General features: G+C 39.6%; 1 protein-coding gene across 1 annotated transcript; it reads left to right on the plus strand.

The window, feature by feature from the left end:
- Positions 1-993: 993 nt before the first annotated feature.
- Positions 994-23,970, plus strand: LOC123699527 (bromodomain adjacent to zinc finger domain protein 1A). The gene is made up of 25 exons (XM_045646496.1): positions 994-1,324; positions 1,530-1,859; positions 3,294-3,486; positions 3,719-3,944; positions 4,149-4,348; positions 4,883-5,168; positions 5,509-5,647; positions 5,973-6,142; positions 6,427-6,551; positions 6,820-7,054; positions 7,679-7,870; positions 8,749-8,918; positions 9,267-9,449; positions 9,810-9,977; positions 10,356-10,488; positions 10,671-10,877; positions 11,989-12,263; positions 14,599-14,711; positions 18,053-18,213; positions 19,869-19,958; positions 21,273-21,384; positions 21,745-21,812; positions 22,113-22,240; positions 22,576-22,739; positions 23,231-23,970. Exons 1-25 carry the CDS (start codon positions 1,212-1,214, stop codon positions 23,394-23,396), a joined length of 4,347 nt encoding a protein of 1,448 aa, XP_045502452.1. The 5' UTR covers positions 994-1,211; the 3' UTR covers positions 23,397-23,970.

Here is a 23,970-nt window from a genome sequence, read left to right on the forward strand (position 1 = left end):
TCACTTAGGTCATAAAGATTAAATTTGTATTTCTTTACAAGATAGTCTCGTAAGGGATGCGGTTCATTATCGCGTTTTAAATTCAACTTTATCTCTTAGTTCATAAAGGTTTAATTTGTATATTTCCTTTACATGATAGTCTCGTGGGGCCGCATCAATGATCGAGTAAACATGACTCGATTATTTGTTTTGATCATATCGCTAAACGATACATCGACGATTATTAGAAATTGCATTTAAATAGATATTCACGTAAAAAAATAATAAAAAAATACAAATGAAAGGTTATTCCATCTTTTTTTAAATATTATTTGATGTGTTTGACTTGTTTCTGCAAGACTTGACAGCACAAAACGGCATTTTTAGCGGAGCACTCGCAGACGTTCGATGTTTTACGAATACATTCGCAAAGTGTTTGTAATCGATTACGCAAGTAGTTTTTATGAAAGCATAAGATTTTTCGATTCGAATAATCTTATACCTCGGCAAAAGGGGAAGCGCCTGTGAGTGTTATCCATTACTTAAATGCTCTAAGCATATTACTTACCCCGATATCGGATCAGCGTCCGATACCGATATCGGATCGGATAATGTGAAAACACTCATAGCAGTACACACGCGGTAGGTACCATTCAGAATATTATAAATCAGATATAATATACTATATAGGTATTAAAAAGCAATAAATGGTAAGGTTTTTATAGGAAATTATCGTTTATTGTCATTTTAATCGCAGGAATGCTAAGCAGGAATGCCTAGTTAGAAGTTGTTTAAACCTCCAAATATTCCTCGAAAACCCTTAATTAGTTTTTTTTTAACAACAAAATTAAGTATTTTATACTCTTCAATATTGATTACATAATTAATACAATTAACATTTTGTCTAACATAAATTATACATTAAAACAAATATTATTATTTTTTTGTATACATCGCACAAGGCATGGTAGATTTTTGAAGGAGTGTATCCCAGTTCATATGTTTCTGGCGTAGATAGAAGCGCCTAGCGCGCCGTTTTTTGGCTTGTCAACCGAAACCACGCAACAATTTTCACATTTCTAATCTTGATAAACGCTATTAATTCGCTAATGTTAACCAAGAGAATTGTATTTATCAATGCGGCGTACAAAGTTGTATAGATTAAAAGTGCAGTGCTATTAGAATCTCGTTGAATTTCGTTTTCCCACCGCTGTGACCCGCGAACTCTAAACATGCCTCTCTTGAAAAGAAAAGCCTTTGAGAAATCGACGGCGTCAGGGTTCTTGCGGGACGACGATGAGGTATTCCACTGCGAGATCACCGACGAGATTTTCAAGGATTATGAGTGAGTAGTTTACTGCAAACAATTTTCGCGCAATTTGTTACATTTTTTTAGACCCTTTCGTGGATATCAGTTTAACACGCCGTTGACATTGTTTCCGTGCGGCCTCTCATATAGTTACGCGAGCGTGACTCCATGTTTCACAATTTTATCACTCTTTATCCGAATTTTGATGATTATATTAAAGTTTTTGTAACGTATTTTTTAGGGAGTATTGTGAACGGATTATTCTCGTCAATTCTATGGTATGGACATGTGAGATGACGGGAAAGAACAATTTGACGTATTCTGAAGCCCTTGAAAGTGAGAAAGCAGCAAGGAGGTCGCTGAAGGACTTCCCAATGGAGCTCAGGATACCAATATTGTATCTTGCTACAAAAACAAAAAGGACTTCATTTGCAGAGATGTCTGAAGATGTATTTAATTTTGTCAGAGAGAGGTTTTTTGTGGGGGAGAGTGTAGAGGCCTGCTTGGAGGGTGATATTTGGAGGGAAGCTCACATTCTATCAGTCACCGCTCAAAAGCAACACCCAGATAAGTAAGTACATATCTTACATCATTCATTTAAAACTACACTTCATTTTCTAACACAAAACTAGCTTTATAAATCAATTGTTGAATGCTGTTAAGCATAATATGTGAACAAACTTTGGAAACATAAGCATCTGTGATATTATTTTTTTATTTCAGATAAACATTTTGCCAATAAGAATTTACATTTTCTCTCCTTGTTTATAATCAATAATAAGAAAAGTCAGGATAAATTCACATAGTTTAACATTTCCTTTAAAATTTTGAACAAAATGTCATAAAATTATAGATAAATTTAACAGTATTTCATGACAAATATCATTGTTTCTTATCAGAGAAAATTTTCAAATAACAAAAATCTACAGTACAGTTATTTAAAAATTATTTGATATTCAAAAAAAAATAAAACAATAATACCTATATAAAAAAAAATTCAATGTTTACATTGTCAACATTAAACCTTTATCTATACATTCCTAAATATTGGAAAATATAAAGTGGTTCGGCTTTAAAATAGCAGGAAAATAATTATAATGTTCATTTGTACCTAAATACTTAACTAAAATTTTTGTTGTGATTATAAAATTAATATTTTAAAATATTATAATACAACTAGGAATCCTATTTTTTTTTAATAAATACTATATTGTTCAAAAATTTATAATTGAACCATAGAGATAAGTATTTCTTAACAAGTACATATAATTCATGAAAACATTATTCAAGGCTCAAACATAATAACAGGTTTTGAGCCTTTTATTTATCTTAAACTAGCGGTCCGCCCCGGCTTCGACCGTGGTACATCCTTACGTTTTCTCTACATAAAAACCATCCTCGTACTTCAAGGAATATAATAAAAAAAGAATTATCGAAATCGGTTCAGCCGTTCTCGAGTTATGTGCTTACCAACACATTTTGCGATTCATTTTTATATTATAGATTGCAAGTAAATTCTAAAAATTCTTATTTAAAAAATAAATACTGATGTGATACAATATAATACCATTCAAAAATGTAAATTACATAATATACATAGAATAATTTACATAACAATAACCTCATCTGGCCATACTCTTATACAAATGATAGTTCAAGAAAATTCTGTAGGTGAAAGACTTGTGTAAAGTCGTTATATAGCCTATAGCCTTCCTCGATAAAAGAGCTATCTAACGCCGAAAGGATTTTTCAAATCGGACCATTAGTTCCTGAGATTAGCGCGTTTAAACAAACAAACTCTTCAGCTTTGTTATATTGGTATAGATATAATAGTTTTGTATTTCATTTACTTTTATATTATTATTATTTCATTCTGTGCTTATTCACTCCTATGGTGCTTCATTTTACTTTGATTATCCAAAATCATGTATGTAGTTTATATGTAGTCCAATTGAATTACCATTTGACTTTAATTCATATAAACCACAAATCCACAACTTTACAGCAAAGAAATACCACCGCCATCCGCATACTGCTATGAGGTGGAACAGTATGAGGAATCAGATGCAACCGCGGTGGGTCAGATCGGAACCGCGCCGTATGAGCGCATCCGACGACGCAAGGGAGTGTACTCGAGGGATAAAAACAGGCTGTTTCTGAAACAGTTTGTGGAAATGGGACCTGTTATTGCTATTAAGGTGTGTACTGTTCATAAAATTTATCAATTAATACAGCTTTAGATGCAAATGATTAAATTTTACTATTGGTTTGTGTCTTAAAAATAACTTGAACTTGATCAAAATTAAAAAATAATGTCTCATAAAGAAATATTTAAACTATTTTTCATACATATTTGTTTTCTTTTCCGTATTATCTTTAATACCTATATTTGTCTAATAAGAATTTTCTAAAAATATTTTGTTCTTTCAGGCATCAGCAATAGATAAATACAACATCAACAAAGTCCACTTTGACCAAATATTCACGGGCAGTCCACCAGAATTCCCCTCATCTAAAAAGCTCAAGATGAGCATGTCACCGTCAGTGAAGCCAGGATCAGCTTCTAAACTAAATAAATCAGTCAAGAAAATCAGCCCGCAGAAAGGAAGACAGGAATCTATGGACAAATTTGTTAAGAAAACAGATAAGGCAGAAGGTAATATTTGTGATAGTTTTGGGATATTTAACAATAAAAAAATAGAAATTGGTTGATCAATGTATTTTCTTATTAGAAAGTATTAAATAAAACATGCATATTAAATAAATGTTTAAATTTATAAATTAATACACTAACAATAATGAGTGAACATTCACAGTGAAAATTCTCAAAACCACAATACCTTACAATTTAACTTTACAGTAAACAAAACAAAAACAATAAATCCAGAAGCGAAGAAGAACGCGCAAGATCTAGCAGACAAAATGAGGAGGGCAGAGGAGCAACTCCGGTTACGGAAAGAGGAAGAAAAAGCAAAGAAAAAAGAAAAGACAGCACGCGTTATGGCGTACATGAAAGAGTGGCAGAAGGTCAAAGATGATCTGGAGTTGGAAGACCATAAGGTATTATAATCTTGGAATATATGGGAAAGATGATGGAACAATTCTATAAATCTTATAATATAAAAATGAATCCGAAAATGTGTTGGTAAGCGCATAACTTGAGAACGGCTTAACCGATTTCGTTAATTCTTTTTTTATAATATTCCTTGAAGAAATTAAAGACTTTTTAACGGATTTGAAACGCGATTTATTCATTATATTATTTTCCCGACGTTTCGAACACTTTACAGCAAAATCGCCTCGCTGTAAAGTGTCTTTAATTTCTAAATGTATAATACTCGCGTAAAATCGAACCCTAGAAAATACTATATTCCTTGAAGTTCGAGGATAGTTCTTATGTAGAGAAAACGTGAATATGTACCACGGGCGAAGCCGCACTGAGTGTAAGACTTAACCACTTGATGCAGGTCAAATATCTTATTGTTTTTTATGATAAGTCAGATGTAACAAGTAAAAAATAAATGAGAACACTCATTTTGTCATTTACAATGTTGGAGGAAAAGTGTTGATTAGAAATATTTTCATATCTTTCAGGTTCTTCCTAAAGGCACTCCAATATTAATGAACGGTATAGATTCGAAGTATTTTGGAGATTTACTATCAGTTTTGGACTTTGTGCACACATTCTCTGAAGTGCTCAAAGCCAAGGACGTCTTCCCAAACGACCTGGACTTGGAGATGTTCCGGAAGGCTCTGACAATGAAGGAATCTGTGGGCGTTTTCTGTGATCTGATACAGATGTTCTTGAGTGCAATATTCTCGTTGCAAGAAGATGAAGCGGAGGAATATAATGAGAGGGGTGGCATACAAGAGTCGACAGGTATGTTGAATTTAAATTTTAAAATTTTCTACAAGTTAATCGTAATAATAATTTCTCTACAAGTTAATTGTAACAATAATTTTTCTATTCGTAAGTTAATTGTTACAATCATAACAATAATTTGTCTACAAGTTAATCGTAATAATTTTTCTACAGGAGGTGGACTGTGCAATTAAATTAAGTTTTTAAAATTGGTTTTTAGCATTTTAAAACAATAAAAACGCTCTATCATTATGCAATAAAGTAACTTTAATCTCTTTGAATTATTTATTGAGTGAGACTTCCAAATTCTTTAAGATTTAAAGTATTAGGCACATATGTATACTGAATTTATCCACAGAGGACCAACAAGACACAGAAATGGGGTTGAGCCGTGCGATAGAGCTAGCCACTAAGGCCAGCAAGTGGTCGCACACATACCTCGGCACGCCGCTCGCTAAGCTGCCGCTAGACCCCAGTACAGTTAGCGAGGTTTTACGGTAAGACCTTATTGTTGATTATTTATATTGAACTGTTTTTGTTAGCTTGGTACCATCAAAAATAAACTACCACCACTACAATATTTAATTCCAGTGGTAGTAGTTTATTTTTCGAGGTAGTTTTAAGTTTTCGAATCTTATATCATCTTTTTAAGTTTTTTTTTTTACTTGAAAGCTTTATTCGTTTAAACAACTTCAATAAAAGGAGGAGGTTCTCAATTCGGCAGGTATATATTTTTTTTAGATTCAAAATGTTCTTCAGTGATTGCTCAGTTTTGATCTATATTTCAATACCATTACATTGATTTTTTTGGTATTTTCGCAGGTTGCACCTCCTATCATCGGGAAGCGAAGCCGGCGGGCGCTGTATAGCGTGGCGGTGCCACCAGCGCGGGGGCTACAGCTCGGCGGACGATCCGGGGCTGCGGCTGCGGCTGCAGCGGCCCGGCCTCCTGCGGCGCCTGGCGAGCGCGCACGTGGCCGCGCTGCCCCTCGGTGAGTGTCAGAAGTGAAACTTTGGCAAGATTCAAAGAAGCCAAAATCGTCGCCTTACTCCATGACGTCACGGTATTGCCGCGATCTTGACATTTTACTCTTCAACGTGCCTTATGTAGTTTTACTACAAAAATTCAACGAAGAAAAACTCGAGAAATAGAGATTCCGACCCATCTGTAAAGAAAATCGAACCGTGAAGAATTGAGAACAAGAAGGAGAAACAAGTTATTCTTAGTTGGCATTTTAAAATACCTATGTATAAAGTCTTCCGTTAATAATTTCAGACGACAAGTTCGCGATACTACAGTGCCTAATGAGTCAAGTGCTTAGTTATGCGACGGTGCGTGATTTGGTGGAAGAGAGACTGGAAGAACACAGGAATCTCAAGCAGGCGTTGAGAACTTTACAGGTAAAACAATATTACATCCTGAATCTTTACTAAATAAAACTGAACAAATTATATACTAAAGTTTTAAACCTTCCTCCATAACCACTTGATTAAAAACCTCCTATCAAAATCTGTTGTTTAATTTATAAGATCTAAGCATTCACACATCAACGGCGGAAAGCAACTTGTTTTATACTATGTAGTGTATTGCAAAATTTAAGATATAAATTTAGTGATAACTCTTACAGTTATCATATCTTACTTACATTAAAAAACACTAAAACTTCAGATAAACGAACGCAAACGCGAGCCGCAACTGTCATCTGCGCGAATGGAGGTGAAGCGAGAGGCAGCAGCAAAGAAGGAAGAGCAGAAGTTAACAGGAGACAAAGCAAAGCAGCTGGATGAGCAGGTGAAGGTGGACATCGATAAGCTGATGAAGGACAACGAGGCCAAGAAGCAGGAGTACTTGAAGAAGTCGAAAGAGCTGCAGATGCAGCTGTTCGAGTATACTAATTTTATAGGTGAGTTAAAGTTGTAACTCACAATGCCACCAATATTTTTATCAGTTTAGAAGCGCTTTCAATCAATTAATAATTGTTTGAGTTTGAAATGTTGTGCTTTGATCGAAGTGAGGCTAGGCGCGAGGTGGTGAAGAGAACGTAAAATTTTGACTGTACTTTGTATCTTTTCGTAACAGCTAGATTTCATATGCTAAGTCGTAAATTAAATGTAAAATAGGCCCAAGGTGCGAGCCTTGTGGAACACCCGATGTAAAAGATTTCTATTTGTAACCATTAATTGTCACTTGTAGCGGCCTATTGCCTAATTCTGCATAATTATGTTGCAAGCCACTGAAAAATACTGTAACATTAGTCCACAAATGCAAATTCCTGACAATTTTTAAAGATCAGCAAATGATCTACCTTATCAAATGCTTTAGTCAAATCAATAATTAAATTTTGTTTGTTTTTAATGTCAGTTTAATTTTTTATGATAGGAAAAATTATCCTAATTACGAGGATAAGTTTTTTTTTTATAATTTACATGATTTATTGTTTATAGTTTGCATGATTTTTATTTCTTTTCTATTGGCCACGTTATAACGTAATTTGTCACTGTATTACACATGTCTCGTATGTCCATAGGCATGGACCGCGCGTTCAACCGCTACTGGGTGTCCCGGCGGGTCGGCGGGCTGTTTGTCGAAGCCGTGTGCGGCCCGCTGCGGGGCCCGTGCCGCGCCAAGCCCGTGCCGCGACCGCCACGGGCACCCGCCGACGCGCCCGACCTGCTCGCCTACGTCACCGACCTGTACCACGCGGGGCGCCGCGAGCGCGGTGAGTGTGTGGCCAAGCGTGTGCCGGCCCACGCGTGACACGTGACACGACGAACGAAACTCGTGACATAATGTGTGAGTCACTTGACACGACGCTTCGGACGCGTGATACGCGACGCAACGAGCAGAACACATCACGTGACACGACGTGTGAGACACGGGATACTTGATATACTCCGTGTTTTCCAATTACAGCACTAGAGCGCATTATGCGGCATAATGCTTAGCGTTGAATGTTCCAATTACAGCAATGCTTCGCACAATTGAGCACTCTTAAAAGTAATGCGCGTGAATTGATGCGTGCAATCGATTTATCGTAAATAATTATTAATTGTTGGAAAAAAATTTAAAGCTTTCGTTTCTTTCGAAATAATCAAAGTTAATTCAAATTGTGTTAAAAAAATCAATATAAGTATGGATGAAGGTAAATCCAAATTACTTAAAATAACCGTAAATAGTTTTCAACCAATTATTTATGTATACCACTTTATTTACACATTAATGAGGTTATTGCTAACTCTATGAATATTTTTTTTTTTTTCAACACTGAACTTAGCGCAACCTGCTGGTGCGTTTCACGTTCCAATTAAGCATCAGCATAATTCGACATTGTGCGCCACTGAGTCGCATTATGCTCTGTAATTGGAAAACAGCTACTGTAACATATATCATGTTACATATGGTAACATATGGTATATTACATCAAACATGTACATACGTAATTCCACGCTTACTCGCTTATCTACCCAAAGATAAAATTGTTTCGTCTGACTTTTGCAACGATGTAACTTTCCAATTAACTGTACTGTAGCACAAAAATAAATCTTTCACTATAATATAAGAAATCATAATAAAGTATGAATGTTAATATGTTCACAGAGGGCAGCGACAAAGAGAACGAGTCCGGTTCAAATTCCCGCGGCAATTCTCCCAAGAAACCGCTGACCAATGTTAACGGAGTCACCAAGATGTCTCCAGACAGCATCCAGCATATGCGCGACCTGATGGTCTGCACGGCGGACGTGAATACCTGCTATGTGCATGGGAAGGTGAGCTTTAGTGTTTGGGGATAAGGTTTATATTTGTATGTTACCTGAAAGGTCGATGGGATGTAAATATACCTTATGTGCAAAGTAATTTGAACTTTTTCAGTTGCATTAAGGTTCAGTTTACTTTAGACGATGAAGTATAACATAACAATTGCAAAATTAAGTATGTATTTTAAAAAAAGTTAAAATAAAATTGTACGCGTCAGGATGGAAATAAGCAACTTGACGTTACAGCTTTTACATAACTGTACTAATATTTTTTCTTGTAGAATAATCATTTTAACGCGATAACGAAGCAATGTGCTCATGAGACGGAGCATATTTTTTTAAATAAACCTTTTTTTACAGAACGAAGGTCCCACCTGGTGGGTGTACAATACGGAAGAGCAACTGGACGCTCTAATGCAAGCGCTAAACAAACGCGGTGCCCGGGAAGCGGAACTACGTCACGCGCTAGATTCAGAGCGGGACGGATTGCGTGCGCATCTAGCGCGGTGTCCGTTACACGCACTCAATATGACTGTACCACAGGTGAGGAAGATACATGACTAAAAACTTAGATGGTATAATACTGGCTAGCAAATGCGTCAATGCAGGAACTACGTCACGCAATATGACCGAGAGGAGGGGATTTCATCTTAAACTCAAACATTTATTTATTCAATTAGACCTCTTAAAGAAGAAAATTTTGAACCGTCATAAAATAGATTTACTATTTAACGCCGGTTTGGAAAGCAGTTTCTACAGAAAACAGCCGACAAGAAACTATCCGTCTTACTTCTCTATACTCTCTTAGATGGTCGTTTAAGCCAATTGAATCTGTACGAAAAGTGACGGTACAGAGATGATTATAATCTGTCTTCTAAGACTTTCATGGTTCCATTTTTCCAGCCAAGTCCAGTAGCCCAACCAGCGACCCGTCGCCGAGGCCCTCAACCCTCACTAGTAGTGCCAGAAGACTGCTCTCTAGCGGAAGCCCTGGAGCTGGCCTTCCGTGACCAGCTGCTGGAGTTGGAGGAGAAGATACATCATGGGTGCTTGGGGGTTTTGAAGGTTAAGGTGAGGAGATTGTCAAGGATTTTGTAGAGATAACGGGATTATTACGGATCTACGGTTTTGGCATTGTCCTACTATGAACAAACTAGATTAATAATACCATATTCAAGCGTCGTCAAAAAATGTCCGTTATGTAAAATGTTCATGGAAATAAACACCTTATGTCGTGGCAATAATGTTCAACATCTATTGTATCGCATATTAGAAAACTCTGCTTTATACATGTAAGCAGAGTTTTGCTTCATACTGACGGACGTGAATGTAGTTGTTTGTACAACAAATTAACATAATTTGTCATATTTTAGAATGTACTCGTAAATTAGATAGTCTATAATTATATAATTATTATTTTTGATAGTAATTTAAACTGACAATTTACAGGACCGCGAAGCGTGGCGTGGCACAATAATGTTGCGAAGTTACGACAAACAAGCTGAGTTTTTAAGTTGGGGGCCCAACAGGGCTTTCCGGGATGACACGCATTTGCCTGATGGTAGATTAGTGACCAATGGAGGTTAGTAAAATTTGCTATAATATGGTAATAAATAATATTAGGAGGTTATAATATTATGTTGCCTTATATCCAAGTTTATGCAAAAAAAATATAAGAAAAATGGCCATAGTTGTGTGAAATCATTAATATTAGGATAAATTTATATTATTTTATAATGTAATAATTCTATTAAAATATTCTAGATATCAAAGAAGATCCAGATACAAAAGAAATCCTAGAGAATAAATACCGCGATCCCGGCTATTACTTGGATACGGCTAAACCGAACGGCGTGAAACTTGAACCGAGTGAAGGTTATGAAACCAAGCCGGAAGTTATACGTGGTCTCGCGAGTGCACTGTTACAAGTTTCACAGGGGATTCATCATAAATATCTAAAGAGGCCGCTTGGTAAGTTCAAAGTATACAAACAATTAATTATTGAATTTTATTCAAAAAAATAGTTTGATAGCATAATGTTAAAAAAAATTGTTTCAAAGGAGATTGCCCAAGTGACTATGGCACTTGGTATCGCAATCAAACTTATTGTGTCAAGATGAAATATAGCTCAATTTGAAGCTTGATGTTAGTACTTTTAGAAACCATTAAAGTTTTTATGTAAATAAGCCGCAGTTCACGACAATAAAAATAAAACAAAAGTTTTATTCAACGCTTCCAAAAATACTTTATCGAGTTTAAACTAACGATGAACATTAAGTTTTACATTTATTACATAGGTAGGTAATATTTTAATTTACAAGATAAATGTGAAAAGTAAATCGTAATAAACATTATTTCAAAATAAATAACGTCGAACAATGCGTCGAACACATTCATTCAACTATGACATATGACGCAGGACGCTTGCAAGAGAGATAGATATATGTGTCAAAACAAAAACTTTTACTTTTATTTCTATTTATTCGGTATAATTACGACTTCATAGTGATAAATATGATCATTATAAATACAAATACGAATTAACAATATCACGAACACGTGACACAACTAGTATTTTACCGATTCCATACGTGGTCATACATGTTTCAAAAGAATAACTTTTACTATTATTTCAATTTATCTGGTATAATTAAGACTTAATATTGATACATATGACCATTATAAATACAAATAGGAATTAACAATATCACGAATACGTGACACAACTAAAATTTTACTGATACCACCCGTGGTCATTCTCCTTTATGTATTATACATTTTTTTAGAAATTTTAAAGATTTTTTGTGAATATTACTGCGTGCGTGCATGCGTGCGTGCATGCGTGCGTGCATGCGTGCATGCGTGCGTGCGTGTGTGCGTGCATGCGTGCGTGTATGTGTGCGTGCATGCGTGCATGCGTGCGTGCATGTGTGCATGCGTGCGTGCCGCGTGGGTGCGTGTGCATGTGTACGTGCGTGCTTTTATAAATCCAACAAAAATGTGAAAAAAAAGAAAGCAGATCATACACTATACTGTTTGCCATTTTCTCTCTCATCTACAATCACCCCTTATCCGCTTCCAGGTCTCGACGACAAAGAGCGCAAGGACCGCGAGGCGAAGAACAAACCGCTGGACCTGGAGGCACTGGAGCGCTGGGAAGTGTCGCTGATGGGCAGCCGCAGCGTGGCCGGCCTCACGCTGCACGCGCTGGCGCTGGAGCACAGCGTGAGCTGGGCGGCCAGCGTGCTGCACGCCAGCTGCCGCCTGTGCCGGCGCCGCACCGACCCGGACAACATGCTGCTGTGCGACGGCTGCAACAAGGGCCACCACCTGTACTGCCTCAAGCCGCCGCTCTCGGTATGTACCAGCCGGCCCACGCTGGAGCACAGCGTGAGCTGGGCGGCCAGCGTGCTGCACGCCAGCTGCCGCCTGTGCCGGCGCCGCACCGACCTGGACAACATGCTGCTGTGCGACGGCTGCAACAAGGGCCACCACCTGTACTGCCTCAAGCCGCCGCTCGCGGTATGTACCAGCCGGCCCACGCTGGAGCACAGCGTGAGCTGGGCGGCCAGCGTGCTGCACGCCAGCTGCCGCCTGTGCCGGCGCCGCACCGACCCGGACAACATGCTGCTGTGCGACGGCTGCAACAAGGGCCACCACCTGTACTGCCTCAAGCCGCCGCTCGCGGTATGTACCAGCCGGCCCACGCTGGAGCACAGCGTGAGCTGGGCGGCCAGCGTGCTGCACGCCAGCTGCCGCCTGTGCCGGCGCCGCACCGACCCGGACAACATGCTGCTGTGCGACGGCTGCAACAAGGGCCACCACCTGTACTGCCTCAAGCCGCCGCTCGCGGTATGTACCAGCCGGCCCACGCTGGAGCACAGCGTGAGCTGGGCGGCCAGCGTGCTGCACGCCAGCTGCCGCCTGTGCCGGCGCCGCACCGACCCGGACAACATGCTGCTGTGCGACGGCTGCAACAAGGGCCACCACCTGTACTGCCTCAAGCCGCCGCTCGCGGTATGTACCAGCCGGCCCACGCTGGAGCACAGCGTGAGCTGGGCGGCCAGCGTGCTGCACGCCAGCTGCCGCCTGTGCCGGCGCCGCACCGACCCGGACAACATGCTGCTGTGCGACGGCTGCAACAAGGGCCACCACCTGTACTGCCTCAAGCCGCCGCTCGCGGTATGTACCAGCCGGCCCACGCTGGAGCACAGCGTGAGCTGGGCGGCCAGCGTGCTGCACGCCAGCTGCCGCCTGTGCCGGCGCCGCACCGACCCGGACAACATGCTGCTGTGCGACGGCTGCAACAAGGGCCACCACCTGTACTGCCTCAAGCCGCCGCTCGCGGTATGTACCAGTTCCTTATAAAATTGTAGACCACGTCAGCAAGCGTGCTGCACCGCCAGCACGCTAGTTGCTGACTGTGCTGCCTCTGGGTGCCGCTAGCGGCGGTAATGTACCAGTATTTTACCGTCTTTAGCTGTGTGTCATCGATCGTGCTAGCCAGCGTGCTTCTCGCTGCTTAACAGCAACAACTGACGCAATGTCAAACCTCTAACGGTAACACATCACCATCTTTGTGACTTGATGATTGTAGAGCTCGTCAGCAAGCGTGCTGCACGCGTAACAATACGCAGAGTTACTGAACAAGCCGCTGCACTATGATTGATATAGTAAATAACACCACTGCGTGAAACCAATGCTATTTATTGAGGTGACAACGTCTTATAATTCGATAGAGCCGGTTGCACGCACGAAAAAACATGACTCATGCGGCGTTACCTCGCTCTTAGGCGTTCCATGTAAGGCATTAAACAAATGAAATTAAAACTTTCTTTTGAAAAATGCTACCATTCCACCAGTATTTTCTTAAGACATTGTCACGTTCAACTATCGTCAGTAAACCGACTTTACAGACAACCTTTTAATTTAACTAGACGTCCGCCCCGGCTTCGCCCGTGGTACATATTTCGCAATAAATGTAGCCTATGTCCTTTCTCGGGTATCAAAATATCTCCATACCAAATTTCATGCAAATTGGTTCAGTAGTTTAGGCGTGATTGAGTAACAGACAGACAGACACTTAACAGAGTTACTTTCGCATTTATAATATTTGTATGGATTTCTTAATATTCTCTCCTATCTTTATGTTATGTTGTACCATAAAAATGTTTGAATGAAGTTTAAATAACAAATATTGCTTATTTTCACGCATCAGACGGGAATTCGGCCGATAAAGGTAATAAAAAGAAAAAGAATGATTCATGTAGTAGTTGGATTGAGCTGTGATTAGTTTTTCTAGTTTACCCTTAAAAAAAATAAACCACTATCAACTATTATAATTGAATACTAGTTTTGTGCAGTTTGATCCAGCTCGAAGGACCAAATTTTCAAGCTTTTAGTTGCGGTGAAATTTGACAAAGAAAAATACTGGTTAAGAATCGTTTAGCTTGAGCGCGGGGACCGAATCGAGAAATTCCGTAACAAAAAAACCTCACGCTCCCCACTCCGACGGGCGGAGGCGTGGTTTGAAATCATAGCATGCAATAGCGCAACCGCCCCAGTCCCCGAGTGACACACGTCGTTTTTTTTATTTCTTTTATTTGAAGTCTGCCCTTTACCAGGTACCGCTTTTTACGATGCATGTCACTGCCAAATAAATATATATTTATATTCAATAAATTGATTACAGAAAGTTCCAGAAGGCGACTGGTTCTGTGATCAATGTAAGCCGAAAGAGAAGACGCCCAGAAAGCGGAGGAAACTGTACACGGATGAGGAGATAGAAGATGAACTGGATGAGAGGTAAGAGAGAGAGATAAATATAAATATATTCAAAAGCATGTTCCAGTATTCTAATGGAAATATAAGTATGTAGAATATTGGAATGTCACTGCGAACACTTTCGTCAATTGACTATTATTATTGTTCTAGCTTACCGCCCGCGGCTTCGCTCGCTTTGTCTAAAACCTAATAAATTATACAGGTTGTAATCGTTAAGTGTGCACAGGCGATTTTTCCGTAAGTATTACAGATAACAAAAAACTTTAAACTGATATCGAAAGTACTTAACCTAATGAGTAAAATGGCCGTAATAAATTTTTAAAAATAAATCGAGAAATATAAAAAAAAATATCTTTAAACCCTCCCATACATTAAGTATGAAAATATATGAATATCCCATATATATGTCGTGGTCATATCGTAGATTTGATCATTTCATGATATGAGTGGCCATTTCACGAAATGGTCGCATATCGTGAAATGGCCAACATAGTTTGATCAGATCGTTAAATCGTCAACGTTTCACGATTTGGTCATCCACATTTGGCCAGATCGTATAAAATATAAAGAGTCCATAAAATATTAAAAAATTTCAAAAATCATTTAAGTTAGTGCCGCGGCAGCGGCCGGCGAATGCCAGAAGCGAATCGTTTTTGCAATAGAAAACAGTTAGGTTAGGTTAGGTTAGACTTTGATAAACAACGCGCCGCCAGAAGCGGATCGCTTTTTAAAAAACAAACAATTATAATAATATAGTAGTAGTTTCTTAAATTATTTTATTTAAGTCGCATTTTTTCTTAAATACATATAAGATATCCACATTTTCCATAGTACTCGTACCTCTTTGTCGTAAATTCTTTGCTATGACTTTCTTCATAATATTGTTATTAAACGAATTATGAAGTTTTTAACTGCGAATAATTTAATTTTCGCCAGCGGCCGCCATCTTGTCACATACCTAAACACAGAGCTTGCAGCGCCTCTACCAACTATTTTACGATATGATCAAATAATTTTGATCATTTCATGAAAAAACCGTGCGTTAATTGGCATATCGTGAAACGATTTCTTATCATTGATCTGCCCAAACCACATCATGATGTGGCCAAACTAAATTGGCCATTTCACGATATGCGACCATTTCGTGAAATGGCCACTCATATCATGAAATGATCAAATCTACGATATGACCACGACATTTACATTTAATATGAAAGATTTTAGCTTTCTTTTTCTTTTTTGGTTTTCTGCTATAATTACTTCGCAAATTTGAAGTAGCATTTTCCACGCTTTTTCCGGACATTTTCACGCATTTTCCAGATATTTTCTGGGAATATTCCGGGCATTTTCCGGGCATTTCCCAGACATTTTCCGCGGATTTTCCAGGCATTTTCCACGCTTTTCCCGGACATTTTCACGCATTTTCCGGCTATTTTCCAGGCATTTTCCCGACATTATCCGGGGAATTTTCCAGGCATTTCACGCATTTTCCGGGAATTTCCCAAGCATTTTCCAGGCATTTTCCGGGGATTTCCCACGCATTTTCCACGCCTTTTCCGGACATTTTCACGCATTTTCCAGATATTTTCTGGGAATATTCCGGGCATTTCCCAGGCATTTTCCACGCTTTTCCCCGGACATTTTCACGCATTTTCCGGATATTATCCGGGGATTTTCCAGGCATTTTCACGAATTTTCCGGGAATTTTCCGGACATTTTCCGGGAATTTCCCAAGCATTTTCCAGGCATTTTCCGGGGATTTCCCACGCATTTTCCGAATATTTTCCGGGCATTTCCCAGGCATTTTCCGCGGATTTTCCAGGCATTTTCCACGCTTTTCCCTGACATTTTCACGCATTTTCCGGACATTAACCGGGGATTTTCCAGGCATTTTCCACCCTTTTCCCGGACATTTTCACGCATTTTCCGGACATTATCCGGGGATATTCCAGGCATTTTCACGCATTTTCCGGGAATTTCCCAAGCATTTTACACGCATTTTCCGGATATTTTCCAGGCATTTCCGGACATTATCCGGGAATTTCCTGGCATTTTCCAGGCATTTTCCACGCTTTTCCGGACATTTTCACGCATTTTCCGGATAATTTCCGGGAATTTCTCAGGCGTTTTCCGGATATCATCGGAAAATGCCGGTAAATGTCAGGAAAAGGTCCGGAAAATGCCTGGGAAATGCCTGTAAAATATCTGGAAATATCCGGAAATGCGTGAAAATGTCTGGTAAAAGCGTGGAAAATCCCCGGAAAATGTCAGGGAAATGTCCGGTAAATGCCTGGAAAATGCCTAGAAATTGCCTGGAAAATGCGTGGAACCGTCCGGAAAAAGCGTGGAAAATGCCTGGAAAATCCCCGGAAAATGTCAGGGAAATGTCTGGAAAATGCCTGGAAAATGCCCGGTAAATATCCGGAAAATACGTGAAAATGTCCGGAAAAAGCGTGGAAAATGCCACTTCGAATTTGCGAAGTAATTAAAGCAGAAAACCAAAAAAAGAAAGAGAAAGCTAAAATCTTTCATATTAAATGTATATGGGATATTCATATTTCATACTTAATGTATGGGAGGGTTTCCAGATAATTTTTTTGATATTTCTCGATTTATTTTTAAAAATTTATTATGGCCATTTTTCTTTTTAGTTTAAGTACTTTCGATATCAGTTTAAAGTTTTTTGTTATCTGTAATACTTACGGAAAAATCGCCTGTGCACACTTAACAATTACACCCTGTATACTAAAACCTCCCTCTTGAATCACTATCTATTAAAGAAAAACACATCAAAATCCGTTGCGTAGTTTTAAATATTTAAGCACACAAAGGGACATAGGGACACAGAAAGCGACTTTGTTGTATTAGTGATTATGTAGTGATTGCGAAACGAACGCTTGCATCCTGTGACGCATGACGAGCGGCTGATGGGATGTTGCCGTACTGTTGACAGTTTTGATCGATTCTAAGCAAGATGCAAGCGTTTGTTTTGCAAACTTAGTATTGTTTTTTTTTACAATTTGTTATAGTCTAGTTCAGTTGGATATACGTTACAATACTTACTAGCTACATAGGATTAAAAAGTTGAAAATTTGCATGCTTTCATTTATAGTGTACTAGATTTCCGCCCGCGGCTTCGCCCGCGTTTGCAAAGGAAAACCCGCATAGTTCCCGTTCCCGTGGGATTTCCGGGATAAAAACTATCCTATGTGTTAATCCAAGTTACCCTCTATATGTGTGCTAAATTTCATTGTAATCGGTTCAGTACTTTTTATGTGAAAGAGTAACATACATCCATACTTATAAAACTTTCGCCTTTATAATATATATTAAGATGTAACGTGTCGCGTGCGCGTGCGCAGCTCGGAGTCGGTGTCGCTGGGCGTGTGCGCGACGTGCGGCAGCGGCGGCGTGCTGGCGGCGTGCTGCGCGTGCGGCGCGCGGCACCACCCCGAGTGCGCGCGCCCGCGCCCCGCGCGCGCCTCGCGCCGCTGGACGTGCGAGCGCTGCCTCGCGCCCCACGGTGAGTGTGTGCAGTGTGCACACCGCATTATGTTCCACGGGGCGTGGCTACTGCAGCGAGCGTCATGGTGAGTGTGTGCACACCGCATTATGTTCCACGGGGCGTGGCTACTGCAGCGAGCGTCATGGTGAGTGTGTGCACACCGCATTATGTTCCACGGGGCGTGGCTACTGCAGCGAGCGTCATGGTGAGTGTGTGCACACCGCATTATGTTCCACGGGGCGTGGCTACTGCAGCGAGCGTCATGGTGAGTGTGTGCACACCGCATTATGTTCCACGGGGCGTGGCTACTGCAGCGAGCGTCATGGTGAGTGTGTGCACACCGCATTATGTTCCACGGGGCGTGGCTACTGCAGCGAGCGTCATGGTGAGTGTGTGCACACCGCATTATGTTCCACGGGGCGTGGCTACTGCAGCGAGCGTCATGGTGAGTGTGTGCACACCGCATTATGTTCCACGGGGCGTGGCTACTGCAGCGAGCGTCATGGTGAGTGTGTGCACACCGCATTATGTTCCACGGGGCGTGGCTACTGCAGCGAGCGTCATGGTGAGTGTGTGCACACCGCATTATGTTCCACGGGGCGTGGCTACTGCAGCGAGCGTCATGGTGAGTGTGTGCACACCGCATTATGTTCCACGGGGCGTGGCTACTGCAGCGAGCGTCATGGTGAGTGTGTGCACACCGCATTATGTTCCACGGGGCGTGGCTACTGCAGCGAGCGTCATGGTGAGTGTGTGCACACCGCATTATGTTCCACGGGGCGTGGCTACTGCAGCGAGCGTCATGGTGAGTGTGTGCACACCGCATTATGTTCCACGGGGCGTGGCTACTGCAGCGAGCGTCATGGTGAGTGTGTGCACACCGCATTATGTTCCACGGGGCGTGGCTACTGCAGCGAGCGTCATGGTGAGTGTGTGCACACCGCATTATGTTCCACGGGGCGTGGCTACTGCAGCGAGCGTCATGGTGAGTGTGTGCACACCGCATTATGTTCCACGGGGCGTGGCTACTGCAGCGAGCGTCATGGTGAGTGTGTGCACACCGCATTATGTTCCACGGGGCGTGGCTACTGCAGCGAGCGTCATGGTGAGTGTGTGCACACCGCATTATGTTCCACGGGGCGTGGCTACTGCAGCGAGCGTCATGGTGAGTGTGTGCACACCGCATTATGTTCCACGGGGCGTGGCTACTGCAGCGAGCGTCATGCGTACGAGATGACAACATTGTGCGTGATTTTACAACGATTCTCTGGGCGTCGCATGTGCAGCGAACGTACACTTGGTAACAAAACTACACGACTGAATTTACAGACAGAACGCATAGCAAGAAAGGTAAGGTGAGGTGAATGATTAGCGTCCAGATAGTGTGCGCGATTGTACAACTACAACGCCATATTTTATTCATTAAATTAGAAAAAAATGTAACACATCATAACCTAGAAAATAAACTTTGATATTGACTTCGAATTGAAAATCACGAATTTTTTTTCTTAATGTTTCGTGATGAAACATGTTCAACAAAAATGCTCTTTAATTCATAAACATACATCGTCGTGATGCTAATAACAATATATTCTTCTCTTTCTTATACACATTCTAAATATAAGTATAGTTTTAGCTAGTAAACCCAAACTAATATACGCATTATCACAAAGAGCTGCCATCCCGCCGCCGGTGCGCGACCGCCGCCATGTCGTCGATACACCAGTACGCGAGGAGTGTGCACAAACGGTCACATTCTACCGGTTTGTTGTTCTTTATCTATGGCTGGTTTATTATTTCTTCATGCTCATTGGCTGTATCTGGTAACTCATTTCTACTGGCTGTTTCTATTTCATTCTCATTGATTGTGATGGCTAACTCATTTTCATTGGCTGTTAAAACTTCATTTTCATTGGTTATTATTTCTTCATTTTCATTGGCTGTGACTGCTAACCCTTTTTCATTTGTTATTATTACTTCATTCTTATTGGCTGTAACTGCTCACTCATTTTCATTGGCTGCGACAACTAACTCTTTTTCATTGGTTATTATTTCTTCATTTTCATTGGTTATTATTTCTTCATTCTGATTGGCTATAACTGCTTACTCATTTTCATTGATTATTATTTCTTCATTTTCATTGGCTGTTAATACTTCATTTTCATTGGTTATTATTTCTTCATTTTTATTGGCTTTTTCTATTTCATTCTCATTGGCTGTTAATACTTCATTTTCATTAGTTATAACTGATTATTCATTTTCATTGGTTGTAATTGCTAACTGATATTCATTGGTTATTATTACTTCATTCTCATGGGCTGTTATTACTACATTCTCACTGGCTGTTATTACTTCATTCTCATTGGCTGTTATTACTACATTCTCATTGGCTGTTATTATTTCATTTTCATTGGCTGTTATTATTCCATTCTCATTGGCTGTTATTACTTCATTCTTATTGGCTTTTATTACATCATTCTCATTGGTCGTTATTACTTCCATCTCATTGCTTAACCGCTCACTCATTTTTATTGGTTGTTATTAGTGCAATCTAATTGGCTGTGATTACTTGACTCTCATTGGCTGTTATTACTTCACTCTCATTGGCTCTTAATCTGCTAGCTCAATTTTTATTGGCTGTTGTCACTATCGAATGACTCATTGGATTTTACTTTTTATTTACTTTGATTCATGTGTTTGGATTGTATATAACATTCAGTTACTTACTGTTGACTTTCGAACTTTTATTATTAAAACTTGAAATGTCTTATTACTGAATAATTATAAAGGTACTAGATAATTCATGTTAACAACTACGATTATTGCAAAAGTATCATCAATATAAAAATGTTTTGGGACAAATTAAGTACTTATTTCTATTGCATTAACAGCATGATTCCCGTGTAATTATCAACTATAACAATTATTTTTTTTAAAGAAACCTTCTTGTATTTATATACATATTTTTGTGTTTTTCACAATCATGGAAGTTTTTTTTTACTGAATTCTCCATACATTTTATGTGCATTTTTCAAATTTTATTGAAGTGTTAATTAATATAATTTATTTCTAAACAGATTCAGAGGACAGTGAATTCAACACGGCACTAGTGAAACTGAAGACGCGAAAGTCCCGAGGAAGCAAGGAGTCGTCTCCACTAACGAATGGAAATAGTAAACGGGGGAGAAGGTGGGTTTTTGTCTGTGTGTGTGACGGATTATCGGGAACTGATGAATGGATATTGATTAAAAAATATATATTACTGTAGTAGTACTTAACTAGCTTACCGCCTGCGGCTTCGCCCGCTTTGTCTAAAACCTAATAAATTATATACAAAAACCTTCATCTTGAATCACTCTATCTTTTAAATAAAACCGCATCTAAATCCGTTGCGAAGTTTGAAAGATTTAAGCACACAAAGGGACATAGGGACAGAGAAAGCGACTTTGTTTCATACTATGTAGTGATTGAAAATCTATAAGCTATTGAGCTATCTGTGGTTGTGATTTAAGTTGAAACAAAGAACAATATTTTTTTATTATTTTATAGATCAAAAGAAGAGCCAAACGACAGTTCGAGTAGAAGAGGCAAGAGTTCACTCACCAATGGTGTTCATGGTAAGTTGAAAAAAATGATTGAAGATTTTTTTAAATTTAAATTAATTTTGATTATAATTATGTTTCAAAACAACTTTTTCTTTCGACATAAAACTCCGAATCCTTTTAAAAGAATATAAAATCTTAGTTAGTTTTAATTATTTTATTTAGCTTATCAATTATTAACAATATTTCTTTTGAATTTGAGTTGGTCAGGCGTCCGCCCCGGATTGGCGTGAAAGGATGCGGGTTCGAGTGCCGCCTCGTGATCTAATTTTTTCTATTCTTTAGAAATTTATAATATTTCTTTTTCCGTTTCAGAAGAGAGAAGCAGCAGAAAGCGCGGTCGAGGCGTAGTACTGCACACGGATGCGCTTGCGCAGCTTCTCAAAGATGCGCTCAAACACAAGGACAGCTGGCCCTTCCATGAGCCTGTTTCTACTGAGGATGTGAGTTGTTTTGGTTATTTAGAAAGAAAATGGAATTAATAGTGTAAATGTGTTAGCTTTCGTTTATCAAGACAATTGTAGGAAAGGCTTGAAATACAAAATGTACTTAGTTAAAAGTGATGTTTGGTCGAAGTTAATTTGCGTGATACCGATAGCATTAAGATAATATATAGCCTATAACCTTCCTCGATTAATGGGCTATCTAACACCGAAAGAATTTTTCAAATCGGATCAGTAGTTCCCGAGATTAGCGCGTTCAAACAAACAAACAACTTCAGCCTTATAATATTAGTATAGATACATGCAAATAATTAATTTTTACATAAACATTCCAGGTGCCAGACTACCTACAAGTCATAGACACTCCGATGGACCTGAACACAGTGCGAGAGAAGCTAGAGGCAGGAGAGTATGAGAGAGACGACCAAGTGCTGTCAGACGTGGCCCTCGTGTTCCATAACTGTTACACGTACAACCAGGACTCGCATCCCGTTGCCAAGTTAGTATAACTTAGGGCTGATTTTCCAATCCTTGGTTAAAATTTATTCATCGAATAGCGTATAATTAAACTACCATTTCAAAAATGTATTCTAATTGCCCGTATATAAGTTAACAGTTTACAGGTGACATTTTAAAATGTTCGTGTAATACTTTATTGGACGGATAAATTTTAACCAAGGATTGAAAAATCGGCCCATAATGTTATTAAGTTGATAAGTAGCTTAGCTTCCAGTTATTACTTTTTTGTGAAGTTTGAATGATTGTGCACTTTATAGCCTAGGGTATAGTAAAAAAAAGTATTGTCAATGTACACTGTACAGTCTTCCAATTCTATACCAACTTAGTTCTATTAAACTTATGTATACTGTAGATGCATAATAGTGTTTTTCGTAGCTTAAATTCGTGTTTATTTAAACCATTCTGTTTCATTTACCTTAGAAATGATTAAAACTATTTTCGTTGTCACTTAATTTCGTTTAACTTTTACAGAGCGGGCTACAGATTAGAGAAGTACATAATCAAGAGATGCAAAGAGCTAGAGCTGCCCCCGCTACCGGAGAGCGACCCCACGGATGATGAGGACCTTCCTCTCAAGATGAGCATCAAGGAAGACAGCGAGGATGCTCCGAAGGCAAAGAAATCCAAACTGCAGTGAAGTGATAGTGTAAAATGGACTGTATAGTGACTGTGTTAATGTGTAAATCAATGTGAATCAAAATATTTTTGTCGTGAAGGTATACGGGAAAAACGAAAGAATAAAAAAGTTTGGTTTTTAGATTGTACTGTTAATTCTTGGAACGGATGATAGTGCGCGTAAATTTTCCGTTCGTGAAATGTGTATACAAATTACAAGGTTTATAATAAAAGTTGTATTAAGGGTTTGAAATAAAACAGGTTTTATAAATGCAGTCTCTACCTTCTGTCGTAACAAATAAGGGCGGCCGTACACGGAACGCTTCAAGCAGTTGAGACCGACGGCTTGAAGCCGCGACCGCGTGGTGAACTATGGACATTCATTCACTGCCGTACACGGACTGCTCGAGTCGTCGAGACCGCTTCAAGTCGTCAACTGCGCGGTTTGTAGCGACAGCTCGAGCAGTCAACGACCGACCGCCCGAGCAGTCCGTGTACGTCGCTCAGCCGTTAACTGGTCGAGCTGCCCGTGTACGGCCGCTCTAAGACTTATGAGCTCAATAATACTCATAAAAAGTTAAAATTGAAAGAGCAAA

Source organism: Colias croceus, chromosome 18 (assembly GCF_905220415.1).
Source record: "Colias croceus chromosome 18, ilColCroc2.1".
NCBI lineage: Eukaryota > Metazoa > Arthropoda > Insecta > Lepidoptera > Pieridae > Colias > Colias croceus.

Coding starts and splice junctions, on each gene's coding strand:
- LOC123699527 (XM_045646496.1), top strand. CDS start 1,212: ATGCCTCTCTTGAAAAGAAAAGCCTTTGAGAAATCGACGGCGTCAGGG. Junction 1,860..3,293: donor CAAAAGCAACACCCAGATAA/GTAAGTACATAT, acceptor ACAACTTTACAG/CAAAGAAATACCACCGCCAT. Junction 21,813..22,112: donor ACTCACCAATGGTGTTCATG/GTAAGTTGAAAA, acceptor TTTCCGTTTCAG/AAGAGAGAAGCAGCAGAAAG.